This window comes from Choloepus didactylus, chromosome 15, assembly GCF_015220235.1.
Source record: "Choloepus didactylus isolate mChoDid1 chromosome 15, mChoDid1.pri, whole genome shotgun sequence".
Lineage (NCBI taxonomy): Eukaryota > Metazoa > Chordata > Mammalia > Pilosa > Megalonychidae > Choloepus > Choloepus didactylus.
In genome coordinates this window covers 52,950,243-52,977,684 of record NC_051321.1, presented here as the reverse complement: position 1 = coordinate 52,977,684, position 27,442 = coordinate 52,950,243, and the positions used below count along the sequence as shown (strand labels likewise).

Genomic DNA, 27,442 nt, shown 5'->3' with positions numbered 1-27,442 from the left:
TTTATTGATTATTTTCATAAACTTGTTCTTCCAAAGGGAAATAAAACAAGCATCTACAAAAGTGTGCAAAAGTATTAGGCATAACATCTAAGAATTTTTTGCTAACTTTGAAAAAGGAATAACTATCTAGTTTTACCCAGTGTTAATTTTTCTCCCATTTTAGAGCCTTTCTGTATCAGTGGACCCTATTATTTTCTTGTAGAATTTGTGCAACTTGTATCACAATTTGTATATATCCACTTTGAGCCAAATATGTGTAAGTTTTGAAATACCAATGGAGTGTGGAATTAAATAAATTGGTTCCATTATTATACCCAGTCCATTATTTAAGTGACCCTTTTGGTATTTTAGAACCTCGGTCTCCATGGAAACTTATTGTATGAGTTGGAAATTTATTAATTAACAAGCACACCCTATTGATTCACTTTGCTTATGAAACTGGAAATAAGGTAGGCACTGCTACCCTGTACTGGAAACCAGCATCATTTATATTTATTTTGAGACCTTTTATTTTTTAAATTAAATTCAGCTTTATTGAGATATATTCACATACCATACAATCATCCATGGTGTAGAATCATCTGTTCACAGTACCATCATATAGTCATGCATCCATCACCCCAATCTATTTTTGAACATTTTTCTTGCACCAGAAAGAATCGAATAAGAATTAGAAATAAAAGTAAAAAAAGAACACCCAAATCATGCCCCCCATCCCACCCTATTTTTCATTTAGTTTTTGTCCCCATTTTTGTACTCATCCATCCATTCACTAGATAAAGGGAGTGCAATCCACAAGGTTTTCACAATCACACTGTCACCCCTTGTAAGCTACATTGTTAGACAATCATCTTCAAGAGTCAAGGCTACTGGATTGGAGTTTGGTAGTTTCAGGTATTTCCTTCTAGCTATTCTGATACATTAAAACCTAAAAAGTTTATCTATATAGTGTGTAAGAATGTCCAACAGAGTGACCTCCCGACTCTGTTTGAAATCTCTCAGCCACTGAAGCTTTATTTCATTTCATTTCACATCCCTCTTTTGGTCAAGAAGATGCTCTCAATCCCACCATGTCAGGTCCACATTCATCCCTGGGAGTCATATCCTGCGTTGCCAGGAAGATTAATGCCCCTGGGAGTCAGGTCACATGTAGGGGAGATGGCAGTGAGGTCACCTGCTGAGGTGGCTTAGTGTTAGAGAGAGAGGGCTACATGTGAGCAACAAAGAGGCACTCGGGGAGACTCTTAGGCACAATTAAAAACAGGTTTAGCTTCTCCTTTGCAGTAGCAAACTTCCTAAGGGCAAGCCCCAAGACAGAGGGCTCTGCATACCAAGCTGTCAGTCCTCAATATTGTGAGAACATCAGCAACAATCCAGGTTGGGAAGTCCAACACTTCTGCATTTTCCCCCAGCCCCTCAGGGGGACCCTGCATATGTATTTTTTTTCGCTGTCCAAATTACTTTGGGATGTGTTGCTATTTCACTCTAACCTATACAAACCTACCACATCTCACTTTCTGTTCAAAGTTCAATGTAATTGTGGTGTTTGAACAAACTGACTGTAGAAGTTATACTGTTTAGAAAATATAGATCCTACACCAGTAAACATTTCTTCCCTTGGTCTCACATGGAAGTTGAAGTTTTAACACACAGTCAGTTTCAGCCTTTACCCTTTGGCCCAATTTGCCTTAGTCTTAACCAGATCTGCTTCATTCATATCTCTAATTGAAGTCTGGGCTCTTTTTAGCTTTTTTTTTTTTTCCTTTTTTCCTTTTTTTTTAAACAGTTGCTGTACACGTTAATACTGACATTCATATCTGCCAAGCTCTAGCTCTGAGTTTCTGGTGTAACACAGATAGCCAGTGTTCCCAATCAGGTTATACACAAAGGGATCAGCATTTATGTTTTAGGGGTATAAATTCTCATATGTATGACATAGCTACAAAAAACCTTGTTAATCTTCATGGGGCTCTCAACATGAGACATTAGATTTCAAATGCCATATTTACATGCATTTCTAAAGTTCAAATTGTCGGTTGAGCTTTAGTAAGCATACCTATATGAGGACTGCAGAAACCATGTCATCTTGCATTTCACGGTGATAAAACCCAAATGAAGGAGTCAGTGATTATTTAAAATGGATTGATTATTATATACCTAGAATCATGTTTTGATATAGAAAAATGTGAGGAAAATCCAGGAACTGTGCTTTCAAGAGATGATAAGAATATTAGATATGAGATTATCACATGTAAAATTTATAAAAGAAATGATATGTGTCTAAAATATAGTACACAAGTGTTCTGTTTATATATGCTATAAAAAATCCACAGAAGGGAAAGAGAAATGTGGGTTGCAGTAATCAAAATAGTCTTGTTTAATGAAATGAGTTTGTTTAAAATCCAATTCCATAGATTCCCCATGTTATAAAATTGTATTGCAGAAACTTTGGGTCTAATCTTAAGAATCAATCATAAACACCAAGAATGCCAATTTATTATTTAAACTAGTTTTAAAAGTAGCTATATTACAACCTTTTCATATAATCAGTGGATAATAATTTATGCTTTCACGTGTATATTTGATGGAAAATACTTCTTTTCAGGGACAGAGGCCATCTCTAAATATATAAGACCTGGGTTACCTTGGCCAGATATTCTAAAAGTAAAAGAGTAAATTTGATACGGTTTATTTACTGATATTTGAAGCTATTTCTTTAATTCTGTTACTCTGTGAAGATAATGAAGACTGCTGGGAGGATATATGCTGATTTCTAACTGTTAATCCTACTCTTGATGATGATTATGGTTCCTAGCTCTGTTCCAGTGTGTCATTTTCAACCATGATGAAATAAGATACAATTAAAGCAATAATAAATTTAGGGAAATGTACATATATACTCACACACACAGACATATATACATAAAATGACCTGAGACAGTGGTGATTAGTTGGAGAAAGTGAGTGACTGCATGAGGAGAGGATATAGGCTTCTTTTTTCAGATACAGACCCTGTCATTTAACCATTTGTCCTCATAATTCCCCTATATAATAACATAAATACCTTTGTATCCACAAATGAATGTACAGCAGTGCCTTCATACTTTAAAAGCACTTAGCAAATTTTCATTGGATTATGTGTGATCAAATCTTATTAATATCTTTTCTTGGAATCTAGGTATTTTCTATAATTTGTCAGGAGTGCCATCTACAGCAGCATACACAGAGTCCAATGTTGGCAAAACCTTAAACTACTCTCAGGTAGTAAGAAATCTAAAGATTATTTCCACCCCAACAATTATTATTTCATTATTTGTTAATTATAGACCATGAATTAAAAGATATACAGCTGGTGATTTACTACTTCTACAAATTTGTTCAACTGTCCCTCTCCATTTACAACTAGCTTCATGTCAGGTTATGGGAAAAGATGGAAAGAAAACAAAAATATTTCTAAATACTGGGGCTTAAAAGATATATTTTTGAATCCTGCCATCAAGGAGTTTACTAATCAATGAATAGGGGCCCCAGTAAGGTCTGAATACTGTGATAGAAACACAACCTTGATTGAAAGTGTCAAGTTTCCCAAAGAACTGCCTCTTGAGCCCATTTTCAAACAAATGAAATTACGCAGATAGATTTCATCAAGCATTTATTGACAGTTGGCTATGTGCTGACAAAAGATATGAAAATTAAAAAAAAAAAAAAGCGATAAAGACAATATCCCTGTCTTCTTTGAGTTTACATTTAGGGATGCGGGAGAAATCTGTGAAAATCTAATCATAACAAAAAGTTAACATTTGCCATCATTTCTAAGGACTAATAATCAGAATGCTTTGATAATACTAAGGATAGTCTCTTATAAAAGGTAGAAAGAACATCTTTAGTGACGTTCTGGAAGTGAAATAGACAGGTGATTTCAGGAATGCCAGTGGCCAAGCAGAGCTTAGAGCTTAGGGTATGAGTTGGAAACGGGAGTAGCGAGTTCATAACGGCTTTCTGCCTTTCCCCTAACGGCCATAAGGAGTCAAAGCCTTCACCCAGGTGGCATGGAAACCTGGTGAAGAGGGTTTCTTTCCTATTTTGGCAGAAGTCCTCCAGGTGTATTTTTATCTATTGAAATAGAGCTATCTGGAAAATCACACTATTGAATACATTTATGCATTCTGGGCATAGTGCACGTTTAGAAAGCAGTACAAATACTTTCATCCTCTTGAAGTAAATGTGTCTCCCTAAGGAATCATTGCTTATTGGAACTTGCTATAATAACAGCAACTAAAGAGCTGAAATCCATTTAGGCAATTAGATATCATATAAAGTAGCATTGGAGTGACATCAGAATGGAAACTCTATTTTAAAATGTTGCTACTTAAGACATATACAGTGATTGTAATTATGGAAGGCTGCATATTATAGCCATCAAAGTAATCACTAAGAAGTTCAATGACATTAGCATTTCTGGATGGTGACAGTTACCAATCAAAATAAGTACACACCAACTGTAAATTGGAACCGCCTGTCATACAGCTCAGTGTTTCTTGGTGTATTAGTCACTGAACGCTCATGAATTGACTTTCTGAGAACATTAGGGAGCATTTTCAGCAATGCAAACTCACCATGGCTTAGTAATATTCTACTTCTCAAGGTTTCAGGGACTAAAAAAATTGAAAATAGGGAAAGAATTATAATGTAAAATGTTTATATTAAACTATAGTAACTTCATATAGATTAACAAAACAAGTGAGTGCAGTTTTTAAACAATGCCTTATAACTATCATAATAACTTTAACAATTATAATGAATAATATTCAGAGATTACTGGAACTTCAGGATGAGAGAAGCTATATTTTAGGTGCCTGTGTCACCCTTCTCAATAGCAACAGGATGTTCTAATTATTTTGAGACAGGAATAAGAAAAATGGTGTTTGATTTTTAATATGTTTGGTTGGTATGATAAGAAATCTATTTTATAATCCTCCCTGTATCTCTACCCCCATCCCAGGAATTTTCAGGAACTATTCACTAACTAAATTCAGTTGTGTTAATGTGGTTGTGGTGGTGATCTGTAAGTATAGGAGTAGTTATTGTGGAAAAAAAAAGTTATTCTTACAACAACAAAAAGGATGGGCTAATCAGATAATTCTAATAATCATAATACTATATATAATAGAGAAACTAAAACCATGGAGTTACATGTGCCTCAAGGCATACCTTTTGTTAATACAGCTAAGTAATGAAATGAGTTTGGCCTTTGCTACAGTTCTTTCTCAAAAAACTTAGTTCCTAATAAGTAGGGTGTCTTTTAGTGGAAATAAATAAAATGACTTTTCTCTAAAATAGTCTTTTCTGTTAGACCTGTTATAGTATTTTGTTTAAATTTGGAAACAGAATATAAAACCATTTGATACTGTATCTGGTTTTTCCAGCTAGGTTCCTTGAGCATCATATTTTTTTATGGATGTGCATGTACATATATTCTAAATTATGGAGGCAGGCATCCTTCTCTCTTTATAATTTAATTTATTCTACTTCATTTTTTGAGGAGTCATTTATTTCAATCATGAAGACACCTGGAAGCTACAGGAAACTCATCTAACTTTGTTGCAGTACTGATTGCTATCAGTGGTGTGTTGTTTTCTACCTGAATATCCTGTTTATTTGTAAAGAAGTTAAATGACAGCCTGGTTCATCTAAAAAATTTGTATTAGGAGCATCATTCACACTTAGAGCTGCCTTAGAATTAAAGAAATGTTTTCTTCTTGATTGTTTGTCTTCTTTGACAATATTAAATTTTGTGAGGAGGACAGCGAACCTGTTTTATTTCATTTCAGTTAAAGTCCATTGAAACTTGTCAATATTTCTGATTTGGTTAATTATATATAACATATATAACTTAAATATAATATATAAAAAATGTGAAAATTAAAAACATAATTTCTTCTTCCCGGGCATCACTACATCTTCACAGAAGCATATATAATTGGCAGGAAATCTAGATAAAGAATTTCCATTTGTTTTAGTTTCCCAGCAGCTTAAACAAATACCATAAAATGGGTTGGCCTAAACAACAGAAATTTATTGATTCCTGGTTTTGAGGCTAGGAGAAGTCCAAAATTGAAGCATCAGCAAGATGATACTTTCTTCCAGAAGACTATGGTATTCTGAGGCTGGCTGCTGGTGACCCTTTGGTTATTGGCTTTTCTGTCACATGGCAGTGTATATAGCAGTATCTTTCTCTGCTGGGTTCCGTTGACTTTCAGCTTCTTGATTCCTGTGTCTTTCTCTCTCTCTGCCTGAATTTCCTTTTGTTTTTAAAGGACTCCAGTAATCCAGATTAAAGCCCTACTGATTCAGGTGGCCACACTTTTACTAAAAAAATTATCAAAAATTCCGGTTTTCAGTTGGTTCACACTCACAGGAATTGATTAAGATTAAGAACATGTTTTTCTTTAGTACATGATTCAATTCCTAACACCACCCTTATAACAAACCATCTAAAGATTTCTGTAAGATTTCATATTTTTGTCCTCAGCCCTTGATTTGCAATTTCTCTAAACTCTTGAGCCATTTGATATATAATGTCCCTCATGAATCAGCCCAATGTTTTATTCATTTTACTGAAGGATACTCTTCCTGTACTACTGTATTAGAAGCCACAATCCCAGTATTTTTCATACCATGTTGAGCACTGGTTGCTTGTTTCTATAAGGATGTGTTTTGCTGAGCAGCCCATATCTGGGAAAATTAAGTGAAAACTGAACTTGCTAAGTTTCCTTATTTATTTAACTTATGTTGTCCTAAGTATATCTGGAATGAGAATAGTTCTTTGAAGGCAACCAGAGGCTCTTTGAACATTGTTTCCCTTCATGAAATCAAGGGAAAAAAAATCTATTCAAAAATCCATTTGAATTCATGCACTAGTAGAATACGGGCCTCAGGGAAGCAAGCTAACCATCTATGGTATGATCAAAACATAAATAGGTCAAGTATCCTTCAATCACAAACATCTTTGGATATCTATGGCAGCGGGTTTTAGAGTTTAAATGAATGTCACTGTAATATTAGGGTTTGCCAAATTCTGATTGGCTTTGATCAGTATAGGTTAGGTGTAAATTGATTTCTATAAGTTACCATTGATGAACATTCTCAGCTCCCACTCCCGTAACACATCAACAGTCAATCCTGGCTCTCTTCCTTTAATGTAACTTAGACCACTCTGCCCACACAGTATTCCATGCAACTACTACTAATTGAAAGATATTTGGCATGCAGATAAAATACTCTTGCTCTGCTTACTAAATTATTAAAATTGACGTAAAATAAATGTGCTACAAAAATATGTGGGGTGAAGAACTAACTCCATGTGAGACAGAGTAGATCCAGAGTGCCTTGGAAATGTTGGCACATGAACATGGGCATGGGCCTTTGTAGACAATGCGTTTCATCAGGGAATTATTAGACTAAAATACATTCTAGGTGAAAGAAGTTAATTGAGAAAAATCCAAATGTAAGATAATGTAAGAATGTTTTCAGGAACAAGAATTATCAATGTTGCTGAAGGAAAAGATGTATGAGTATATATGATGGGGAGAGAATTGTGGATTAGAATGCAGAGGCAATTGATTGGACAAATTATGGTAAATGATGACCTAAGAATTTAAGGTTAAGAGATAAAAGTGAATAGATGTTGAAATTTTAGTGGTATTTTACTTTTGCCCTCTTTCTTAATATTGATATTGTTACCTACCTAATTGGATTTCCAATGAAAGTAGCAAATTATTGGCAGTATACAGTTTTTAAACTGATTAATAATCAACCAGTAAGTATTGAGCACCTCTATTTTAGGTATCAATTAATTAAATATTATCACCATTCTAGACCGAATAACTGATGATCATGTGTTAAATCCTTTTCCTAAAGAAAAAAATAGTCAGTCATAGCCTCAATATTCAAATTCAGGGCCATTGTGTCATAGTTGATATATGTATCACTCACACACACACACACACACACACACGCACATACATATAGTCACTATAATCCAAATGTGTTATCTGGGACGGCAGTCACTAGACCTCTAGTTTTTAAAATTTGATATGCAATAGAGTTACACGGAGGTGTTTCATTTAAATGCAGTTTTCAGGCACCACTCTGGGTTATTCTGATTCACATTTCCTGGCTCATGTTTTGCAAAGTTAACAAACATCTCAGGTGATTCTGATACAGTGGATTTAGGGATCATTGTTTTGAGGAACATTACCCTGGGCCATAATTTCCCTTTAAGACTTTAGCCTACAATAGTTTATCAATCCCTGGATAGTCCTGAACACTATGGAAGGCCAGATGTATATTTTGAAAATGGCTGGAGATTCAGAAAGGAGTTTAATAGAGTGCTGGCATAATGGGAAGAGCTGGGTATGTTATAATGGTGGGAAAGCCGTTTGGTCTGCCAGAGTCTAAAATCAAAGAAGTGCAGCCTGAGGCAGAAAGATGATGCTTAGAGTAGCAAAAGTGAAAGCAAACTTAGGCTTCAGAGTGTTGGCAAAGTATTGTTTGTACTTAAACTCGTACATGTATACACACACAGTGCTCTGGAAAGCAGGTGGAGTTGGTGCAGATCAATATGTAAACTTGTTTTGTTCTCACAGGAAATAAAATCAGGAAACAAAATCCTTATCTATGAAGAGATAAACTAATTGGTAGTCAAACTTGTTTCTCCCCCAACACACAGCTAGACCACAGTTCCTACCCTACCTTGCAGTTAGGTGTGGCCATGTAAGTGGATGTCTTCGAGATTTGTCTGTATTGTCACATGTTTTAGAACTTCATTCCTTTTTATGGCTGAATAATATTCCATTGTATGTATGTGTTTGGGTGTGTGTCTGTGTATGTCACATGATTTTATTTATCAATTCATCAGTTACTGGGCACTTGGGATGCTTCCATCTTTTGACAATTGTGAATGCTGCTGCTATGAGCATCAGTGTGCAAGTATCTGTTCAACTCCCTGCTTTCAGTTCTTCTGGGTCTATAGATAGTAGTGGGATTGCCAGGTCATATTAGTAGTTCTATATTTTGCTTCCTGAGGAACTGTCAAATTGTCTTCCAAAGCAGCTGTACCATTTTACATTGCCACCAGCAATGAGGATTTCACAGCACCATTTGTTGAAGAGACCATTATTTCCCAATAAAATGGTCTCTGCTACCTTGTCAAAAAATGGTTGGCCATAAATGTGGGGTTGATTTCTGAGCTCTCAATTCAATTCCATTTGTCCACATGTCTGTCCTTGTACCAGTACCATGCTCTTTTTTTTTTTTTTTTTTTTTTTTTTTTTTTTTTTTTTACTAGGCAAAGAACTTTATTAATCTTTGTTTTTAAACTTTATTCCTAGGCTTTTTTCAGCTTCATTAGCTGCAAAGAATGAAAGTGTATAAGCAAAAAACTGAAAAGAGCTGCAGTGTCCAAGGGGCTTGAGCTTAAAAATATTAGAGATCTAGATTTTATTAGATCCATAAACAAAACAACTTTAAAAGGCAGTCATAATATAAAATAGCAGCTCCAAGTAACTTCAAGTTCTATCTTCTTCAGAAGGTGACTCAATTCAGTTTGCCTCATTCTTGGAAGCCTCATCAAAATTCTCCACAAGATCCGGAACTTCATCATCATCATCCTCTCCAGTAGCAAGTGGTGCTTTTCCATCGACAGATTGTTTGGGCAGAGCTTCAGCCAGTCTCCTTAAACTAGTCAGACTGTCTGTGCCAAGCTGGTTTAAGATGCTGGGTAGCATTTCTGTCAGCTGCTTGGTCTCAGCATGGCCTGTAATGGTGAAAGTGTTCGCTGCCAGAGATGCCTGAACTTTAGGGTTGTTAAAGTGGATCACTGTTCCTTGGTTTGTAAACATATTAACCTCTTCAATACCAGAGATATTGTTTACCCCTAATTTCTTTAAGGAGAACTGAAGTTTTTTATCATCTGCAGTAGCTGTTCTATGAACGACCTTCTTCTTTCTACGAGCAGTTCCTTTCCCACCAATGCGGACTTGTGCCTGCAGTTTGGCGAGTTTCTCTTGGTTCATGATAGTTTCTTTCATCTTGTTGGAGCGGAAATGGGGCCGCGAGGGGGACTAGGGTTGGCGCTCAGGGGGTCTCAGGCAGACCAGCTGAGACCAGGCGCACACACGCGGGGACGCAAGATGGCCTCATGCTCTTTTGATTACTGTGGCTCTCTAATATGTTTTAAGATTAGGAAATGTGAGTACTCTAGCTTCATTCTTCTTTTCCTAGATGGCTTTAGCTATTCAGGATCCCTTACCCTTCCGTATAAATTTGGTGGTTGGCTTTTCCAATTCTGTAAAGAAGGTTGTTTGAATTTTGATTGGGATTTTATTGAATCTGTAAATTGCATTGGGAAGTGTTGACATCTTGATGACATTTAGTCTTCCATTCGAACAAGGACTATCATTCCATTTATTTAGATATTCTTTAATTTCTTTTAGCAATGTTTGTAGTTTTCTGTGTACAAGTCCTTTACATCTTTGGTTAGATTTATTCCTAGATATTTGGTTCTTTTAGTTGTTATTGTGAATGGGATTTTTTTTCTTGATTTCTTCTTTCAATTGTTCATTGCTTGTGTGAAGAAACACTACTGATTTTGAGGTGTTAATCTTTCACTCCACCATTTTGCAGAATTTATTTATTAGCTCTTAGAGCTTTGTTGTGGATTTTCCAGGATTTTATGTGTATAGGATCATATCATCTGCAAATAGGGAAAGTTTTACTTCTTCCTTTCCAATTTAATGTATTTTATTTCTTTTTCTTGTCCAATATCTCTGACAAGAACTACCAGTACAATGTTGAATAACAGTGGTTGGTGACAGTGGGCATCCTTTTCTTGTTTCTCATTTTACAGGGAAAGCATTCAACCTTTCACTGTTAAGTAGGATGTTAGCAGTGGTCTTTTCATATATGCCCTTTATCATGCTGAGGAAGTTTCCTTCTATTCTCAGTGTTCTAAGTGTTTTTAGCAAGAAAGGGTGCTTTATTTTGTGAAATGCCTTTTGTGTGTTGATTGAGATGATCATGTGGTTTTCTTTTCCTTCATTCTGTTAATGTGGTGAATTACACTAATTGATTTTCTCAGGTTGAACCAGCCTTGCATAGCAATGATAAATCCCATGTGATCATGCTATATAATTCTTTTAATGTGCTGTTGAATATGGTTTGCTGTTATCTTGTTGAGGATTTCTGCATCTATATTCATAAGAGCTATTGGTCTCTAGTTTTCTTTTCTTGTGGTATCTTTATCTGGCTTGGTATGACAGTGATCTCTGCCTTGTAGAATGAGTTAGGGAGTATTCCCTCCTCTTCAATTTTTTGTAAGAGTTTGAGTGTAATTGGAATTAAATCTTGGACTTTTAGGTAGAATTCCCCTGTGAAGCTTTCTGGTCCTGGACTTTTCTTTGTTGTGAGGTTTTTTGATTACTGATTCAATATCTTAACTAGTAATTGGTTTTTTTTTGAGATCTTCTATTACTTCTTGAGTCAATGTATGTAGTTTAAGTGCTTCTAAGAATTTGTCATTTCATCTAGGTCATCTGCTTGATTGGCATAGAGTTGTTCATAATATCTTTTTATAGTCCTTTTTATTTCAGCAGGGTCTGTGGTTATGCCCACTTTTCATTTCTGATTTTCATTATTTGTATCCTCTTTTTTTTTTCTTTGTCGGTAGAGTAAAAAGTTTTTCTATGTTATTTATCTTTACAAAGAACCAACTTTTGGTTTTGTTGATTCTATTGTTTTGTTTTGTTTTCTATTTCATTTATCTCCACTCTAATCTTTTTTATTTCCTTCCTTCTGCTCCCTTTGGGTTTAATTTGCTTTTCTTTTTCTAGTTCTTCTGGTTTTGAGGTTAGATCTGTAATTTCAATTCCTTCATCTTTTTTAATGTGAGCATTTAGAACTATAAATTTCCTTGTCAGCACTGCCTTTGCTCATCCCTTAAATTTTGGTCTCTTGTATTTTCATTTTATTCTCCTCAAGATATTTCCTAATTTTTCTTCTGATTTCTTCATTAACACATTGGTTGTTTAAGAGTATGTCAATTTCCACATATTTGTGAATTTTCCATTTTTCCTTCTTTTATTGATTTGTGGCTTCATTCCTTTGTGGTAGGAGAATATACATTGTATGATTTAAATATTTTTGAATTTATTGAGATTTGTTTTGTGATCTAAAATATGGTCTATCTTGGAGAATGGTACATGTGCTATTGAGAAGAGTGTGTATTCTGTTTTTGATGGGTGCAGTGTTTTATGTATGTCTGCTAGGCCTAGTTGGTTTAGTGTATCATTCAAATCCTGTACTTCCTTATTGATCTTCTGACTAGATGTTCTATCCACTATTGAGAGTGGCTTTTTAAAAGTCTCCTACTATTAATGTAGAACTGCCAATTTCTCTCTTCAAACCTGTCAGTATTTGCTTCATATATTTTAGGGCTCTGCTGATAGGTGCATATATATTTATAATTATTACATCTTCCTGTTGAATTTTTCCCTTTATCAGTATTTAATGTCCACCTTTTCCCCTTATAACTGTGTTTGACTTAAAGTCTATTTTATCCAATACTAGTATAGCCACCCCAACTCTCTTTTGGTTACAGCTTGCATGGTATATGTATTTTTTCCATCCTTTCACCCTTAACCTACTTGTATCTTTGACTTAACATGAGTCTCTTGCAGAGAGCATGTGGTTTGGTCAGCCTTTTTAAATCCATTCTGCCAATCTCTGCCTTTTGACTGAAGAATTTAAACCATTTACATTTAAAATCTTTATGGGTAATGCAGGACTTTCTTCTGCCATTTTGTTATTTAGCCTTTTAAGTCTTATACTTTTCTTTTCCCTCACTTCTGTTATTGCCTACTTTTATATTTATATGCTTTTATGTGTTTTAGCTTATTGAGTGCCTTCTCACTTCTATCTGTATACATTTTTTCATGTGTTTTCCTTGTGGTTGCCTTGCAGTTAAAATTTAACATCCTAAATATATAACAATTATCTTTGGTTTGATACCAACTTAATTCCAATTGCATGCAGATGTACTTTTCCTATACTCCTCTGTCCCCTCACCTTTTTTGTACTTGTTACCACTTATATCTTTGTGCATTGTATGTCCAAAAACCTAGATTTATCATTGCTTTGCATGAATTTGCATTTTAGCACTTGTAGGAAATGACAAGTGGAGTTACATACCAAATAACACAATACAATAATAATAGACATTTATAATTGTGATGGTTAGGTATATGTGTCAACTTGGCCAGGTGATGGTGTCCAGATATCTGGTCAAGCAAGCACTGGCCTAACTGCAAGGGCATTTGTGGCTGGTTAATAAACCAGAAGGCTGGTTTATTAAATCATCAGTCAATTGACTGCACCTGTGACTTATTACATCAATAAAGGGCAAGTCTTCAGCAATGAGAGAATTGATTCATCTGGATTTAATCCAATCAATTGAAGACTTTTAAGGGAGAAAGAAAGAGGACCTTTACTTCTTCTTTGGCTAGCCAGCAAAGTGTTTCCTGAGGAGTTCATCAAACACTTTCATTGGAGTTGCCAGTTCACTGCCTGCCCTATGGAATTTGGACTCATTCATCCTGCCCCATGGAATTTGGACTTGTGCATCTTCACAGTTGTGTGAGACAATTTTATACAATCTTATATTTACAGATATCTGTTGTTGGTTCCATTTCCCTAACTAATACAGTAATTATCCAAATGATTACCTTTACTGCAGTTCTTTATTTCTTTATGTTGCTTTGAACCACTGTCCTGTCCATTCCTTTCAGTCTGCAGAACTCCCTTTAGCATCCCTTGTAGGGCAGGTCTAGTTATGATGAACACCATCAACTTTTGTTTACTTGAGAATGTCTTAATCTCCCCCTCATTTTCATAAGAGAATATTAGATATAAAATTCTTGGCTGACAGTTGTTTTCCTTCAGCACTTTCAGTATTTCAACTCACTACCTTCTTGCCCCCATGGTATGTGATGAGAAATTGGCATGCAATCTAATTCAGATTCCTTTGAGTAATACGTTGCTTTTCTCTTGCAGCTTTCAGAAATTTCTCCCTGTCCTTTGCATTTGATAGTGTAATCAATATATGACAGGGGTATTTGTCTTCATGTTTCCCTCTTTGTGATAGTCTCTGAACTTCTTGAGTTTGCATATTCTCTTCTTTTGATAAGTTTGGGAAGATTTTTGTCATTTCTTTTACTATTCCTTCTGCCTCTTTCTCTGTTTCTTCTTCTGGGACTCCCATAATGTTTATATTGGTGCCCTAGATGGTTTTCCATAGGTATCTTAGGCTATTTTTGCTTTTAATATTTCTTTTTTCTTTCTGCTTTTCAGTTTGACTCATTTCAAGTGTCTTGTCTTCAAATTCACTGATTCTTCCTTCTGCCAGCTCATGTCTGCTTTTGAAACCCCTCCAAGGCATTTTTCAATTCAGTGATTATGGTCTTCAACTCTAGTAGTTCTGATTGGTTCCTTTTTTAAAATTTCCCTCCATTTACTTAGATTCTCATATTGCTCATCTGTTGTTTTCCTGATATCCTTTCATTCTTTCTCTTTATGTTCCTTCATCTCCTTGAGCATTTTTAAGATTTTTTAAAGGCTTTGTTTGGTATGTACACATTCTTGTCTTCTTTTGGTGTTTTCTTGATTTTTATCCTCTTCCTTTGGGTGGGCCATCATTTCTTATTTCTTTGTTTGTCTTGTATTGTTTTGTTGCACATTGTACATTTTAATATTTTAAAATGTTAGCTCTGGGATTTACTCCCTGGCATGTCTGTTTTTTGATTTTACAACAAGCTGGTGATTAGACTGTTTTTATTGAGTTTCAGCCCTCCTTTCAGGAAGGTCTGCTCCAGGTGAATGCAGTGTGCAGGGTTTTTCCTGTCTTTCTTGGCCTCTGTCTTGTCCTGGGCTTTTGCGTGTTAGTATTTTGGCATTCCTTATTTACAGGAATTTAGTTGTCCGCTCTGTTTTCCAGGAGACAGACCTTCACCTTTTGGTTATTTGATGCTGGCAGGCCTTTGTTCCAGACTGTGCACCTCTATAGTTTTTTTTGTTGTTTTTTTTTTTTTGTTTTTTTTATTTAATTCAGTTTTATTGAGAAGTATTCACATACCATACAGTCATCCATGGTGTACAATCAACTATTCACGGTGCCATCTTATAGTTGTGCGTTCATCACCCCAATCTATTTTTGATGTTTACACCAGAATCAAAATAAAAAATAAAAATTAAAAATAAAAAACATCCAGATCACCCCCCCATCCCACCCTATTTTTCATTTAGGTTTTGTCCTCATTTTTCTACTCATCCATCCATACACTGGATAAATGGAGTGCGATCCACAGGGTTTTCACAATCACACTGTCACCTTGTAACCTACATTGTTATACAATCGTCCTCAAGAGTCAAGGCTACTGGGTTGGAATTTGATAGTTTCAGGTATTTACTTCTAGCTATTCCAGTACATTAAAACCTAAAAAGTGTTATCTATATAAGTGCATAAGAATGTCCACCAGAGTGACCTCTAGACTCCATTTGAAATCTCTCAGCCACTGAAGCTCCATTTTGGTTCATTTCACATCCCTCTTTTGGTCAAGATGTTCTCAATCCCATGATGCTGGGTCCAGATTCATCCCTGGGAGTCATATACTGTGTTGCCAGGGAGATTTACACCCCTGGAAGTCAGGTCCCACATAGGGGGGAGGGCAGCGAGGTCACCTGCCAAGGTGGCTTACTTAGAGAGGGCCACATCTGAGCAACAAAGAGGCACTCAGGGAGAGACTCTTAGGCACAATTATAAGCCAGGGTTAGCCTCTCCTTGCAGTAACAAGCTTCATAGGGGCCAGTCCCAAGATAGAGGGCTCAGCACATCAAGCTGTCAGTCCTCAATGTTTGTGAGAACATCAGTAACAATCCAGGTGAGAAAGTCCAACACCTCTACATCCTCTCCCAGCTCTTCAGGGGGATCCTGAATATATATTTTTATTCTCCACCCAAATTACTTTAGGATGTGTTGCTATTTCATTCTGATCTGTACAGACCTACCATAGCTCACTTCCTATTCAAAGTTCCATGTAATTGTAGTGTTTGAACAAACTGATGGTAGAAGTTATATTGTTTAGAAAATATAGATCCTACACCAAATAAACATCTCTTCCCTTGGTCTCACATGGAAGTTGAAGTTTGAACACAGTCAGTTTCAACCTTTACCCTTTGACCCGCTTTGTTCTAGTCTTAACCAGATCTGCTTCATTCATATCTCTAACTGAAGTCTGGGCTCTGTTTCAGCTTTTTTTTTTTTTTTTTTTTTTTTAACAGCTGCTGTACATGTAAATACTGATATTCATATCTGCCGAGCTCTAGAAATACCTAATGTTCTAGAGACCAATCAGGTTATATGTTAAGGGATCAACATCTCAAGAGTTTGGAGATAGCCATTACAATTCAGGAATAGATTTGACTGCTGTAAGAGCTTACAATCTAGGGACCATTACAGTAATCATTTCCTGTTAGGCTGTGCTCTAAGATTTAATTCTGAGTTTACACATTGTAGTTAGTCCATACTGGTGAGGCATTATAGTGTTTGCCTTGGTTTCTAGCATACTTCACTCAACATGATGTCTACAGGGTCCATTCACCTTGTTTGTGTCTCACAGCTTCACTCCTCGTAGTTGCTCAATATTCCATTGTATGCATGCACCACAGTTCACCATTCTGTTCCTCAGTCAGTATACCCTTAGGCCACCTCCACCCATTGCAAATCATGAACACTGCCTCCACAAACACCAGTGTGCAATTGTCCACCCACGGCTCCACTCCTGGATCCTCCAAATACACACCCCACAATGAGGTCGTAGGACCCCATGGCCCCACATACTCAGCTTTGTGTGGAGCCACCACAGTGACCTCCAGAAAGGCTACACCTGCCTCCTCATCAACAGTAAATGGGTACATCCCTCTCTCCATATTTTCTCCAGCACTTTTACCTCTATTTATATTTTTTTCCTACAATCTTGTAGAGATATATTCACATAATATACAACCATCCACAATGTACAATCAGTTGTTCACGGCATCATCACATAGTTGTACATTTATCACCAGACTTAGCACTTGAACATATTGATTATTATGAAAAAGTTTTTTTTTTTTTTTTGGTGAATAATAAAAAAAGATGATAAAAAGAAAAATAAAAATGTCATACAACATAATATAATAGTAAGGACAAAAAACAATACCAGTATGAAGAATCCCATATCCCTCCCTTATATCCCCCTCTCATACACATTTAAGTTTGCTATATTGCCTTTGTTACATTTAATGGAAGCATCCTGGAATGTTACTGTTGACCCTAGACTCCAGTTTGCTTTGATTATGTTTTTTTCCCAAATACTATAGCTTTTTTTCAACACTCTGGATGGTTGACATTCATTTGTTCTCCCTCATGTGAGAACATTTTTGTATTTGTATATTAAACAACAGTCTTTGGCCACTCCAGTTTTTGCCAAGTTATACAGTCCCAGTCTTCATCATCTATCTTTGCCTATGGTGTCATACATTCCCCTGTCCCACCTTTTTCAGCTTTACTCATAGACATCTTTGCTTCATGTACTTACAATATTGTGCTACAATCACACAGTATTATGCTATCCATTTTTGGATCTATACAATCATTCCTGAATATTTCTGTAGTCCTTCAGCATCAAATGCCTGATTTCTACCCTCTTCCTATCTTCTGGTAGCCTGTGTTACCAGCTTTTAACCCTCAAGTTTTGCTCATTAGTGTTATTTCATATTAGTGAGACCATACAGTATTTGTCCTTTTGTTTCTGGCTAACTTCACTCAACATAATGTCTTCAAGGTTCATCCATTTTATCATATGTTCCATGTCTTTGTTCTGTCTTACAGCTGCATAATATTCCATCATGTGTATATACCAGAGTTTGTTTATCCACTTGTCCATTAATGGACAGTTGGGCTGCTTCCATCTTTTGGCATTCGTGAATAATGCTGCAGTAAACATCGGTTTACAAATGTCTGTTTGTGTCTTAGCTTTCATATGGCAAATCTATATTTAGCTCCCTGAGGAACCTCCACACTGTCTTCCAGAGTGGTTGCACCATTCTACTTCCCTCCAGCAATGAATAAGTGTGCCTCTTTCTTCCTATCCTCTCCAGCACTTCTAATTTTCTGTTTTTTTGGATAATGGCTATTCTGGTAGGTGTGAGATGGTATCTCATTGTGGTTTTGATTTGCATTTCCCTAATAGTCAGTGAAGTTGAGCATTTTTTCATATGTTTTTGAGCCATTTGTATTTCCTCTTCGGAAAAGTGTCTCTCCATGTCTTTTGCCCATTTTTAAATTGGGTTGTTTGTCTTTCTGTTGTTGAGTTGTAGGATTGCTTTATATATTAGGGATTTTAAACCCTTATCTGATATGTGGTTTGCAAATATTGTCTCCCATTGTGTAGGGTGCCTTTTTACTTTTCTAACAAAGTCCTTTGATGTGCAAAAGTGTTTGATTTTGAGGAGATCCCATTTGCCTATTTGTTCTTTGGTTGCTCATGCTTTGGGTGTAAGGCCTAGGAAACCACCTCCTATCACAAGATCTTTAAGATAGTGCCCTACGTTTTCTTCTAAGAGTCGTATGGTCTTAGTGCTTATGTTTAGGTCTTTGATCCAATTAGAGTTAATTTTTGTATAGGGTGTAAGGTAGGAGTCGTATTTCATTCTTTTGGAAATGGATATCCAGTTCTCTAAACACCGTTTATTGAAGAGGCTGCTCTGTCCCAGTTGATTTGGCTTAACTGCATTATCAAAGATCAATTGTCCGTAGATGCTCGAGTCTATTTCTGAACACTCAATTCTATTCCATTGGTCGGTATCTCTGTCTTTATGCCAGTACCATGCTGTTTTGAGCACAGTAGCTTTTTAATATGGTTCAAAGTGAGGTAGTGGGAGACCTCCCACTTCATTCCTCTTTCTCAAGATATTTTTGGCTATTCAGGGCACTTTGCCCTTCCAAATAAATTTGGTTATTGGTTTTACTATTTCTGCAAAGTAAGTTGTTGGGATTTTGATTGGTATTGCATTGAATCTATAAATCAGTTTAGGTAGAGTTGACATCTTAATTATATTTATTCTTCCAATCCGTGAACATGGTATGTTCTTCCATTTTTTTAGGTCCTGTTCAATTTCTTTTAGTAGTTTCTTGTAATTTTCTTTGTATCAGTCTTTTGTGGCCTTCATTAAATTTATTCCTAAATACTTGATTCTTTTGATTGCTATTATAAATGGATTTTTTTTTAAATTTCTTCCTCCTATTGCACGTTACTTGTGTATAAGAACACTACAGATTTTTGTGTGTTGATCTTGTAGCCTGCCACTTTGCTGTATTCATTGATTAGCTCTAATAGCGTTGCTGCAGATTTTTCTGGGTTTTCTACATATAGAATCATGTCATCTGCAAAGAGTGAAAGTTTTACTTCTTCCTCTCCAATTTGGATGCCTTTTATTTCTTTTTCTTGCCTGATTGCTCTAGCTAGAACTTCCAGCACAGTGTTGAATAACAATGGTGACAGTGGGCATCCCTGTCGTGTTCCATATCTTAGAGGAAAAGCTTTCAATCTCTCCCCATTGAGTATGATGTTAGCTGTGGATTTTTCATATATTGCCTTTATCATATTGAGAAAATTCCCTTCTATTCCTATCCTTTGAAGTGTTTTCATCAAGAAAGGTTGTTGAATTTTGTCAAATGCCTTTTCTGCATCGATAGAGGTGATCATGTGGTTCTTTTTCTTTGATTTATTGATGTGGTGTATTACATTAATTGATTTTCTTATGTTGAACCAGCCTTGCATACCTAGTATAAACCCCACTTGGTTGTGGTGTATAATTCTTTTAATGTGCTGCTGGATTTGATTTGCAAGTCTTTTCGGCTTTCTGTAGTGGGCTTCTTAGAGTAATTGTTTTAGAAAAAGAGGAAAAAATTAAAAAAAAGGAAGGGCCCAGTATGGGCTATTTACAGTCTTTGCAGATCCAATGTGCTATTGAAATGCTAGAAGACCAGGATTTGAGGGTGATTAAGGAGCAATCAAGAAAGCAGAGAAGCTGGCTTTTCAGACAAGGGTTCTCCCTACCTGGATTTGCAAATATGTCTGATTCTGTTTGAGCCCGGACATTCTCAGTATTACGTTCACCTGACTCCAAAAAGTCTCTGTTTTTATTTTGTTTTCTATCTTTTTGCTGTTTTGCTAGCTAGACATCCTCTCCACTGGGCTGACTGCTCCCAGATTTTCCAGTGTCTGCTCTCAGTTCATCTATGGTTGCAGCTTTCGTTCTCCCTGCTGGTTCCCAGCATGGACGGCCCGTCCTCCCTCGGGATTGTGCCTGGCAGGGAGGAGCGCCGGCCCCCTGGCCGCGAGAACTTACCGAGTCCGCTGACCTCAGGTGTTCCACACGTTCGCGAGTGTTGTATGACGTTTGTCTAATCCCAAATTCCTCTGCGATGTAGGTTCCACGCAGTTCCTGGCTTTCTACCAACTGCCCCGGAGGAGTAACTACAACCTAGACCTCACCACTCCGCGGTCTTGCCCCCGCTCCACCTCTGTAGTTTTTTATACTCCTTTCATTGCCTCAAGGTTCTTTTGCCTGGAGGGCAAATTATGCAAGGAGGTTCACCCCAGAGAGAACTTTCCCAGAAGGAGGACAACAGCTCTGAAGTGCCCTGGGAAGGGGATCAAGAAAAGCACCAAAATTTCTCTGATGTTCTGCAAAGCTGAGCTTTTCTGGCCTGTCAGCAAATGTAGCCAAAACTTTTTTATTGCCCTAAATAGAAACTCTGTACCCACCAAGCAACCTTTTGACCTATTCTATTATGAAATTAATTCTTCATTCATAACAGTAACTCAATTCTAAACTATAAGCCTTTTTTTCCTTACTATTTGAAAGAATCCATTGTCTTAATTATTATATAAATATATAATTAAAAATGAATGAAATACACTTATTAAAACATCTTGTATGTGGTTTCTAATATTGGGAACAGAAAATGCCTGGGTATGTTTCATCATCATCATAATTACAATCATCTCAGAAGAATGCTTAAATAATACGAAATGGTAAAGAGAGACATCTGCAAATATGCAACCAACCTTTGAGCTCTTCCTAAATGGATTTCTTGAATTTCCATTTCACATTTTCAAAGTTGGTTTTAGTTTCTGCCCGCCCTAGCTCTGCTAAAGAATATCAAGAGTACAAAAAAGTCACAGTGCTATCAGAAAAGAAATATAGTGAGTAAGTTCAGGTGTATAGTTTGGGTCAGTTATTCATATCCCTAATTTCTTGTTTGTTTTGATTTGCTTAAATACATTAAATATACTAACAATGAATTTATTTATTCTTATAGTAAATATTGATTCAGTGCTTCATATGTTCCACGCTCTGTTCTGGGCACTGGGGATACAGTGGTAAAACCAAACACAGTTCATGACTTCAGTCATTTATAATCTAGTGGAGGAGACTGAGCAAACAATCAGAAAATATGGAGTAAAATGTCATGTCATATTATGAAAGAAAAAAAATTGAAGCTAAAATTAAAGAGGTAGAATCATAGGGGTTTTATATTAGATCAGTGTTCAACACTGATAAGATGACATTTGAGTATAGATGTGAACAAAATATGGCAGAAAGCCATGTCAGTCAATGAGGGAACAGGGTCCTTGAAGGAGAAAATAGCAAGACAGAGGCCTCAAGATGTAAGTGCTTCATGTTTTCATAGAACAGTTGGAAGGCCATGATGGTTACAGCAAGAATAAGGAGGAGAGAAACATGAAACAATGTCTGCAAGAAAGCTCTGAATCAGATCATATGGGAGCTTTTTAGTCTGTGGTGAGGACTTCGAAGTTTATTCTGAGTAAAGAAAGACAAGGATTTATAGTCAGAGAATGACATGATCTGACTCATACTTTAACAGAGCATATGGCTGCTATATGGAAAATAAAATATAGGGAAGCAAAAGTAGAAATAGAGTGACTTATTAGGAGAACCCTGCAGCAATGTGGACAGATAACAATTACTTGGATTATAACAGTGGTACTGGAAGTGATGATAAATGGTCAGATTATGGTTATATTTTGAGAGTAGTGCTGCAGGATATGTTTCCTGATGATTCCTGACACGTACATTGCAATATTAATGTTCTCTGGTGAACTGGGGACCTACTGTAGCACTGCTTTATTTGACAGTTTATTGAGTTTCAGTCTTGGTATTCCTTCAGTACTTCTCATGACAACAGGTGACATACTGAAAGTAATAAATATGATAAGATAAAAGAAGAGCTGACAGAAATAAACTAAATTGTCACCAGAGTGGGGGATAAAGTTACAGCATAGGACCATCTCAGACTGTGATCATCAAGCTTGCTTCTGATCATTTCCTGAAGACTCCCTAGTCATGGTTTTTGGTGATGGAATTTGACAAGTGAATATTTGCTTGTCTTTGATGTTCAAGGCTTGCTAGGCAGGCTAGTGATAAGTAGAAAATGACAGAAGTTTAGGTAGGGCTCTCTGTAGGGGTGAGGACCTGCTGAATCTCAGTTGGAGGTCAGTTTCCCACATCTTTACTCATCAGTGTGGAAGCAGCTGCTCACTGACATCACAAGACACAGGGATGTCTACCCCTGATGCAGAACTCTTCCAATCCTTAGGATGAGATAATCCTGGAATTTAAGTGCTGTAAAGTGCCTTAGATAATGTCTGATAGATAAGAAAACTAAGGCTATGAAAGTCAACAACTCCCTATCATCACGTAGTTGACTAGAAACAGAGCAAGGAGCAGTTTACATCTTCCTTCCATAGGTGGCCTTTCCTTTCAAGAGTCAATCCGATTTGTAAAAATTTAAACAAGCAGGAGTTTTGGATCGATAGTCATTGGGACTGATATCTATATATTTTAAAAAAAATTTTTTTTTTTAATTTTTTGTTATTTCTAACTTTGACAAGAACAAGTCCCATTCCTCTATGTTGAACAAGTGTATGAAAATGTATTCCCAAATTTCATCCTTTATTTTCCCAGAAAATATGCCTTAAGAATTTAATAGAGTTCTGGGAATAGCTCAAAATAAGTTGCAACATTCAAAACTTCTGCTCTCCTGGAAAATGATACAAAAAGACCCCTAGGAAATTCATATTTAACATTAACAAATCTACTCATCTGTTTTTGTGGAGAATCGGAAGGTGAAGTGACTGTGTACTTATTAGTGATCATTGTTTAGGGAATTTTTGCTAGATCAATTTCTTGCCTATCATGTATGAGAAATGTAAAACATAATATGTCTTTATAATTTGCCCAAACTCTATAGAAGAATGCTTCATCATTCAGGCCAGGATACCTAGCAACCAGTACAAATTTCCCCAGAGGATTTTTTTTCAAGTACATTGTGTTAGGGTTTCTTTATCTTTTGACAATTCAAGTTCACTCTTATTTCTCAGTCACTGTGTACCTTCATGATGTAACACATCATATGTAACTCAAGTAGGGCTTTCAAGAATTGGCAACCGCCAATAACGTTTTTATTCTTCCTTTTGTATATTTGCAAATGCTTCATCTTTGAAATTGTTCCCTAAGGTAAACTGATTGTGAAAAATACATTCTTACAAATCAGATGAATCACCAGCATTTATAAAAGAGATCTGGGAATGGAGTTAATAGAAAGGAGCTGGAAGCCACAGGAAACCAGATGTGTGCTTCTTGTGGAGCTCTTGCAAGCTATCAACAATCATGCCCCTTCTTATTTTCTTATGTCTTTTTTTTCCTGTAAATAATGATTCACATTGTATATGCAAAGTGTTATGCAAAATTATAATTTTATTGATTTAGACAAAATAATGACTTTGTCTAAATTAAAATATAATTCACAAATGAGTATCATTTTAATATGAATTAATTTATGCTAGTAACTATTTCTTAGGCACCTACTTCTATGCTCAACACATTGTACCAATTTTATCTGTTAATAAGCAGTTCAAAGTTTAAAATATTTTTATCTTAATGGAGAAAGTGAGGCTTGGAAAGATTAAGTAGCCTATTTAAAATGACTAGTAAAGTGATGGGGCATGGATTTAGACTCAAGACTTTTTGACACAAGTATCCCCATATGTGGGTTCCCATGAAGTCTAAATAGAGAAGGAGCTATTCTTTGAAAAGCAGAATGTTCAGTAAATAGATAATTTAATACAACTGTTGACGGTAAAACTATTACTTTCCTAACTTCCCAAGTTTCCTTGAAACTTATTTTATGAGAAATAGTGCTTTTTTTCTTGTTCTTTTATTAAACTCAGTTCTCTCCTTTGGCCTTAGGAGATATGAGTGTTTACTCTCAGATTACCATCCTTAGATTCTTCTCCAGAAAATAATATAACCATTTGGTCCCTCTTGCAAATTTCTATCATACCTATAATAAAGGTCTTTAGCTTAGAAAGTCTGACTCCACTGTAGTAAATCAGACATTTGGAGAAATTGCCCGTAAAGTTATGGGAATCTGTGTGGTGTCATATTTAAGGGCAGGCCATGATATTTCCACTTTGATACCATATGTGTCACAACTTTTGAATGATTAAAATTTCACCATCAGAGTTTAAAAATATTGTTTTTCAAGCTTGTAAGGAGAAAAAACACTAACTTTGGCAGAATTTGCCCTTTTACAATTCAGAAATATGGACAAACTAGGAGCTGAATTTTATTCAGAGAAAAAGTATGAGGGCAGTGCTGCCAAATCAGGGTGAAGGGGTATAAAGCACTTTGATGTACTTTTACAGACCCCAAAGATAAATTTACCTACTCTACAATTTTATATCTAGCTGCTCAGTAAGGCTTTGTCCTGCTGAGGAGAATCTGGCTTATTATCACAAACAAAAGGCCGGATGTGAAGGAACGCCAGGTTTCCCTGCCAAGCGATTGACCAGGTTTTGCAGCGTGAATGTGAGCTTCCTCAGCTGGGCACTGTTGGTGATACACTTGATACACATAAACTCTGTTTTATGTTCAACTCTGCTCATTCCTAAAGTATCTAGGGATGTGCTTGCTTGCCAATCACACAAACAATAGCAAAAACTTTTTCCCAGTAGTAATTTTTAAAGATAATTCAGATGAACCACTTTTAGAATTGTTGATAAAGTCAGATGCAGAAAATGTCAGCTATTCTGTTCTTCAAACTCTCATTCTTTTTACAGTGCCAGAAAGCTTTCTTTAACCTAAATAAATAATGTGAAATAGAGGTAAGTTTCAAAGATAAATTCTGAATATTATTATACTTTAGTATTGTTTTTTTGGCTCAATTTTCTTTTCCAATATTTTGGTTATGATTTATAACTTTAAAAAGTGAATTCCAGTAGACAAGTATGGAATTAAATTTTATTTTTTTAAGAAATTGCAGAATGGTGATTGTTTTCTTTTTCTTGTCCTCCAGTTCTGTTGTTTTCTTGTGTCCCAATTCTAGGAGTTCATTAATCTAAATTTCCTATAGTTATTTATTTGTTCAGAATTTCTTACCCCCTTTTTCCTCCAGATTTCTGCTGCTTTCATTATAGTGTGAGAAAGTAGACATAGAAACATACTAATAAATAAAACACAGTGGCAAAAGTGCTATAGATAAAAATACAGCAGGAAGGCAGAAGGAGTGCCACTGGAAGAAGGGGGATTGCCAACGGATTGTTACAAGCCAAGTTGAAGAGAGCTGAGTTGCCATGTGTAGATGTCAATTAAGACAACAAGCCAGATTGAAGGTAATAATTAAGCCTTTTCTCACTTTCTGCAATAATGCAAGCAAGAGGCTAAGGAGGAAAAGGCACTGGCACCCCAAATATTCCATTTTTCCCCAGGGAATGGCTCCTGGTGAAGGTCAGATGTATTAGTACCTACAGGGAAATCATCTTACTATCAAGGGAGCCCTGAACAAAAGACTCCTGCTATTTTTGTGGAGGAGGGGACCAAAGGGAGGGAGAGAGGAAAGGGCGAGGAGTGAAAAAGCAGTGAGCACTGATTCACTGATTCAGAGTGGAGAAAAGTGTCTTCAAGCAACCCTCGTAAGGCAATCTTAGCAGAGGTGCCTGGAGAGGGCCTTGGCTGATGCAGATATGTATAAGAGCACTGCTGGTATTGAGGCCTGAGTCCTTGACCACAGCTTCCTCCAGACTGTGCACGAAGTTGGGTGTGGAGATTCCAGCTTTCCTGAATGACATCTGCCATGGAAAACCTTCATTATTGCCTATGGTTGGGCCTGAAGGATCACAGCAGAATTTTGCCTGGAAGCGTGAATCCTCAGTGATGTTGTTTTTGATTATAAAAATAAAAATGGAGGAGGCGGGGCAAGATGGCAGACTGGTGAGCTGTAAGTTTTAGTTACTCCTCCAGGAAAGTAGGTAAAAAGCCAGGAACTGTGTGGACTGGACACCACAGAGCAATCTGTCTTTGGGCATACTTCATACAACACTCATGAAAACATGGAACTGCTGAGATCAGCGAAATCTGTAAGTTTTTGCGGCCAGGGGACCCGCGCCCCTCCCTGCCAGTCTCAGTCCCAGGGGAGGAGGGGCTGTCAGCTCCGGGAAGGAGAAGGGAGAATTGCAGTGGCTGCTCTTATCGGAAACTCATTCTACTGATTCAAACTCCAACCATAGATAGACTGAGACCAGGCACCAGAGACTCTGAGAGCAGCCAGCCCAGCAGAGAGGAGACAGGCATAGAAAAAAAACAACACGAAAAACTCCAAAATAAAAGCGGAGGATTTTTGGAGTTCTGGTGAATGCAGAGGGGGGAAGGGCGGAGCTCAGGCCTTGAGGCGCATATGCAAATCCCGAAGCAAAGCTGATCTCTCTGCCCTGTGCACCTTTCCTTAATGGCCCTGGTTGCTTTGTCTATTAGCATTTCAATAACCCATTAGATCTCTGAGGAGGGCCGTTTTTTTTTTTTTTTTTTTTTTTTTTTTTTTTTTTTTTTTTAAATCCTTTTTGCTTTTTCTAAAACAATTACTCTAAGAAGCTCAATACAAAAAGCTTCAAAGAATTGCAATTTGGGCACGTCAAGTCAAGAGCAGAACTAAGAGAGCTCTGAGACAAAAGGCAATAATCCAGTGGCTGAGAAAATTCACTAAACAACACAACTTCCCAAGAAAAGGGGGGTGTCTGCTCACAGCCACCATCCTGGTGGACAGGAAACACTCCTGCCCATCGCCAGCCCCATAGCCCAGAACTGCCCCAGACAACCCAGTGTGACGGAAGTGCTTCAAATAACAGGCACACACCACAAAACTGGGCGTGGACATTAGCCTTCCCTGCAACCTCAGCTGAATGTCCCAGAGCTGGGAAGGTGG

General features: G+C 36.7%; 1 protein-coding gene across 1 annotated transcript; it reads right to left on the bottom strand.

The window, feature by feature from the left end:
* Window positions 1-9,587: 9,587 nt before the first annotated feature.
* Window positions 9,588-10,190, bottom strand: LOC119510576 (transcription factor BTF3-like). Its single transcript, XM_037804977.1, has one exon. It carries the CDS (start codon window positions 10,089-10,091, stop codon window positions 9,603-9,605), a length of 489 nt encoding a protein of 162 aa, XP_037660905.1. The 5' UTR covers window positions 10,092-10,190; the 3' UTR covers window positions 9,588-9,602.
* Between the last annotated feature and the right edge of the window lie 17,252 nt (window positions 10,191-27,442).

Coding starts and splice junctions, on each gene's coding strand:
- LOC119510576 (XM_037804977.1), bottom strand. CDS start 10,091: ATGAAAGAAACTATCATGAACCAAGAGAAACTCGCCAAACTGCAGGCA.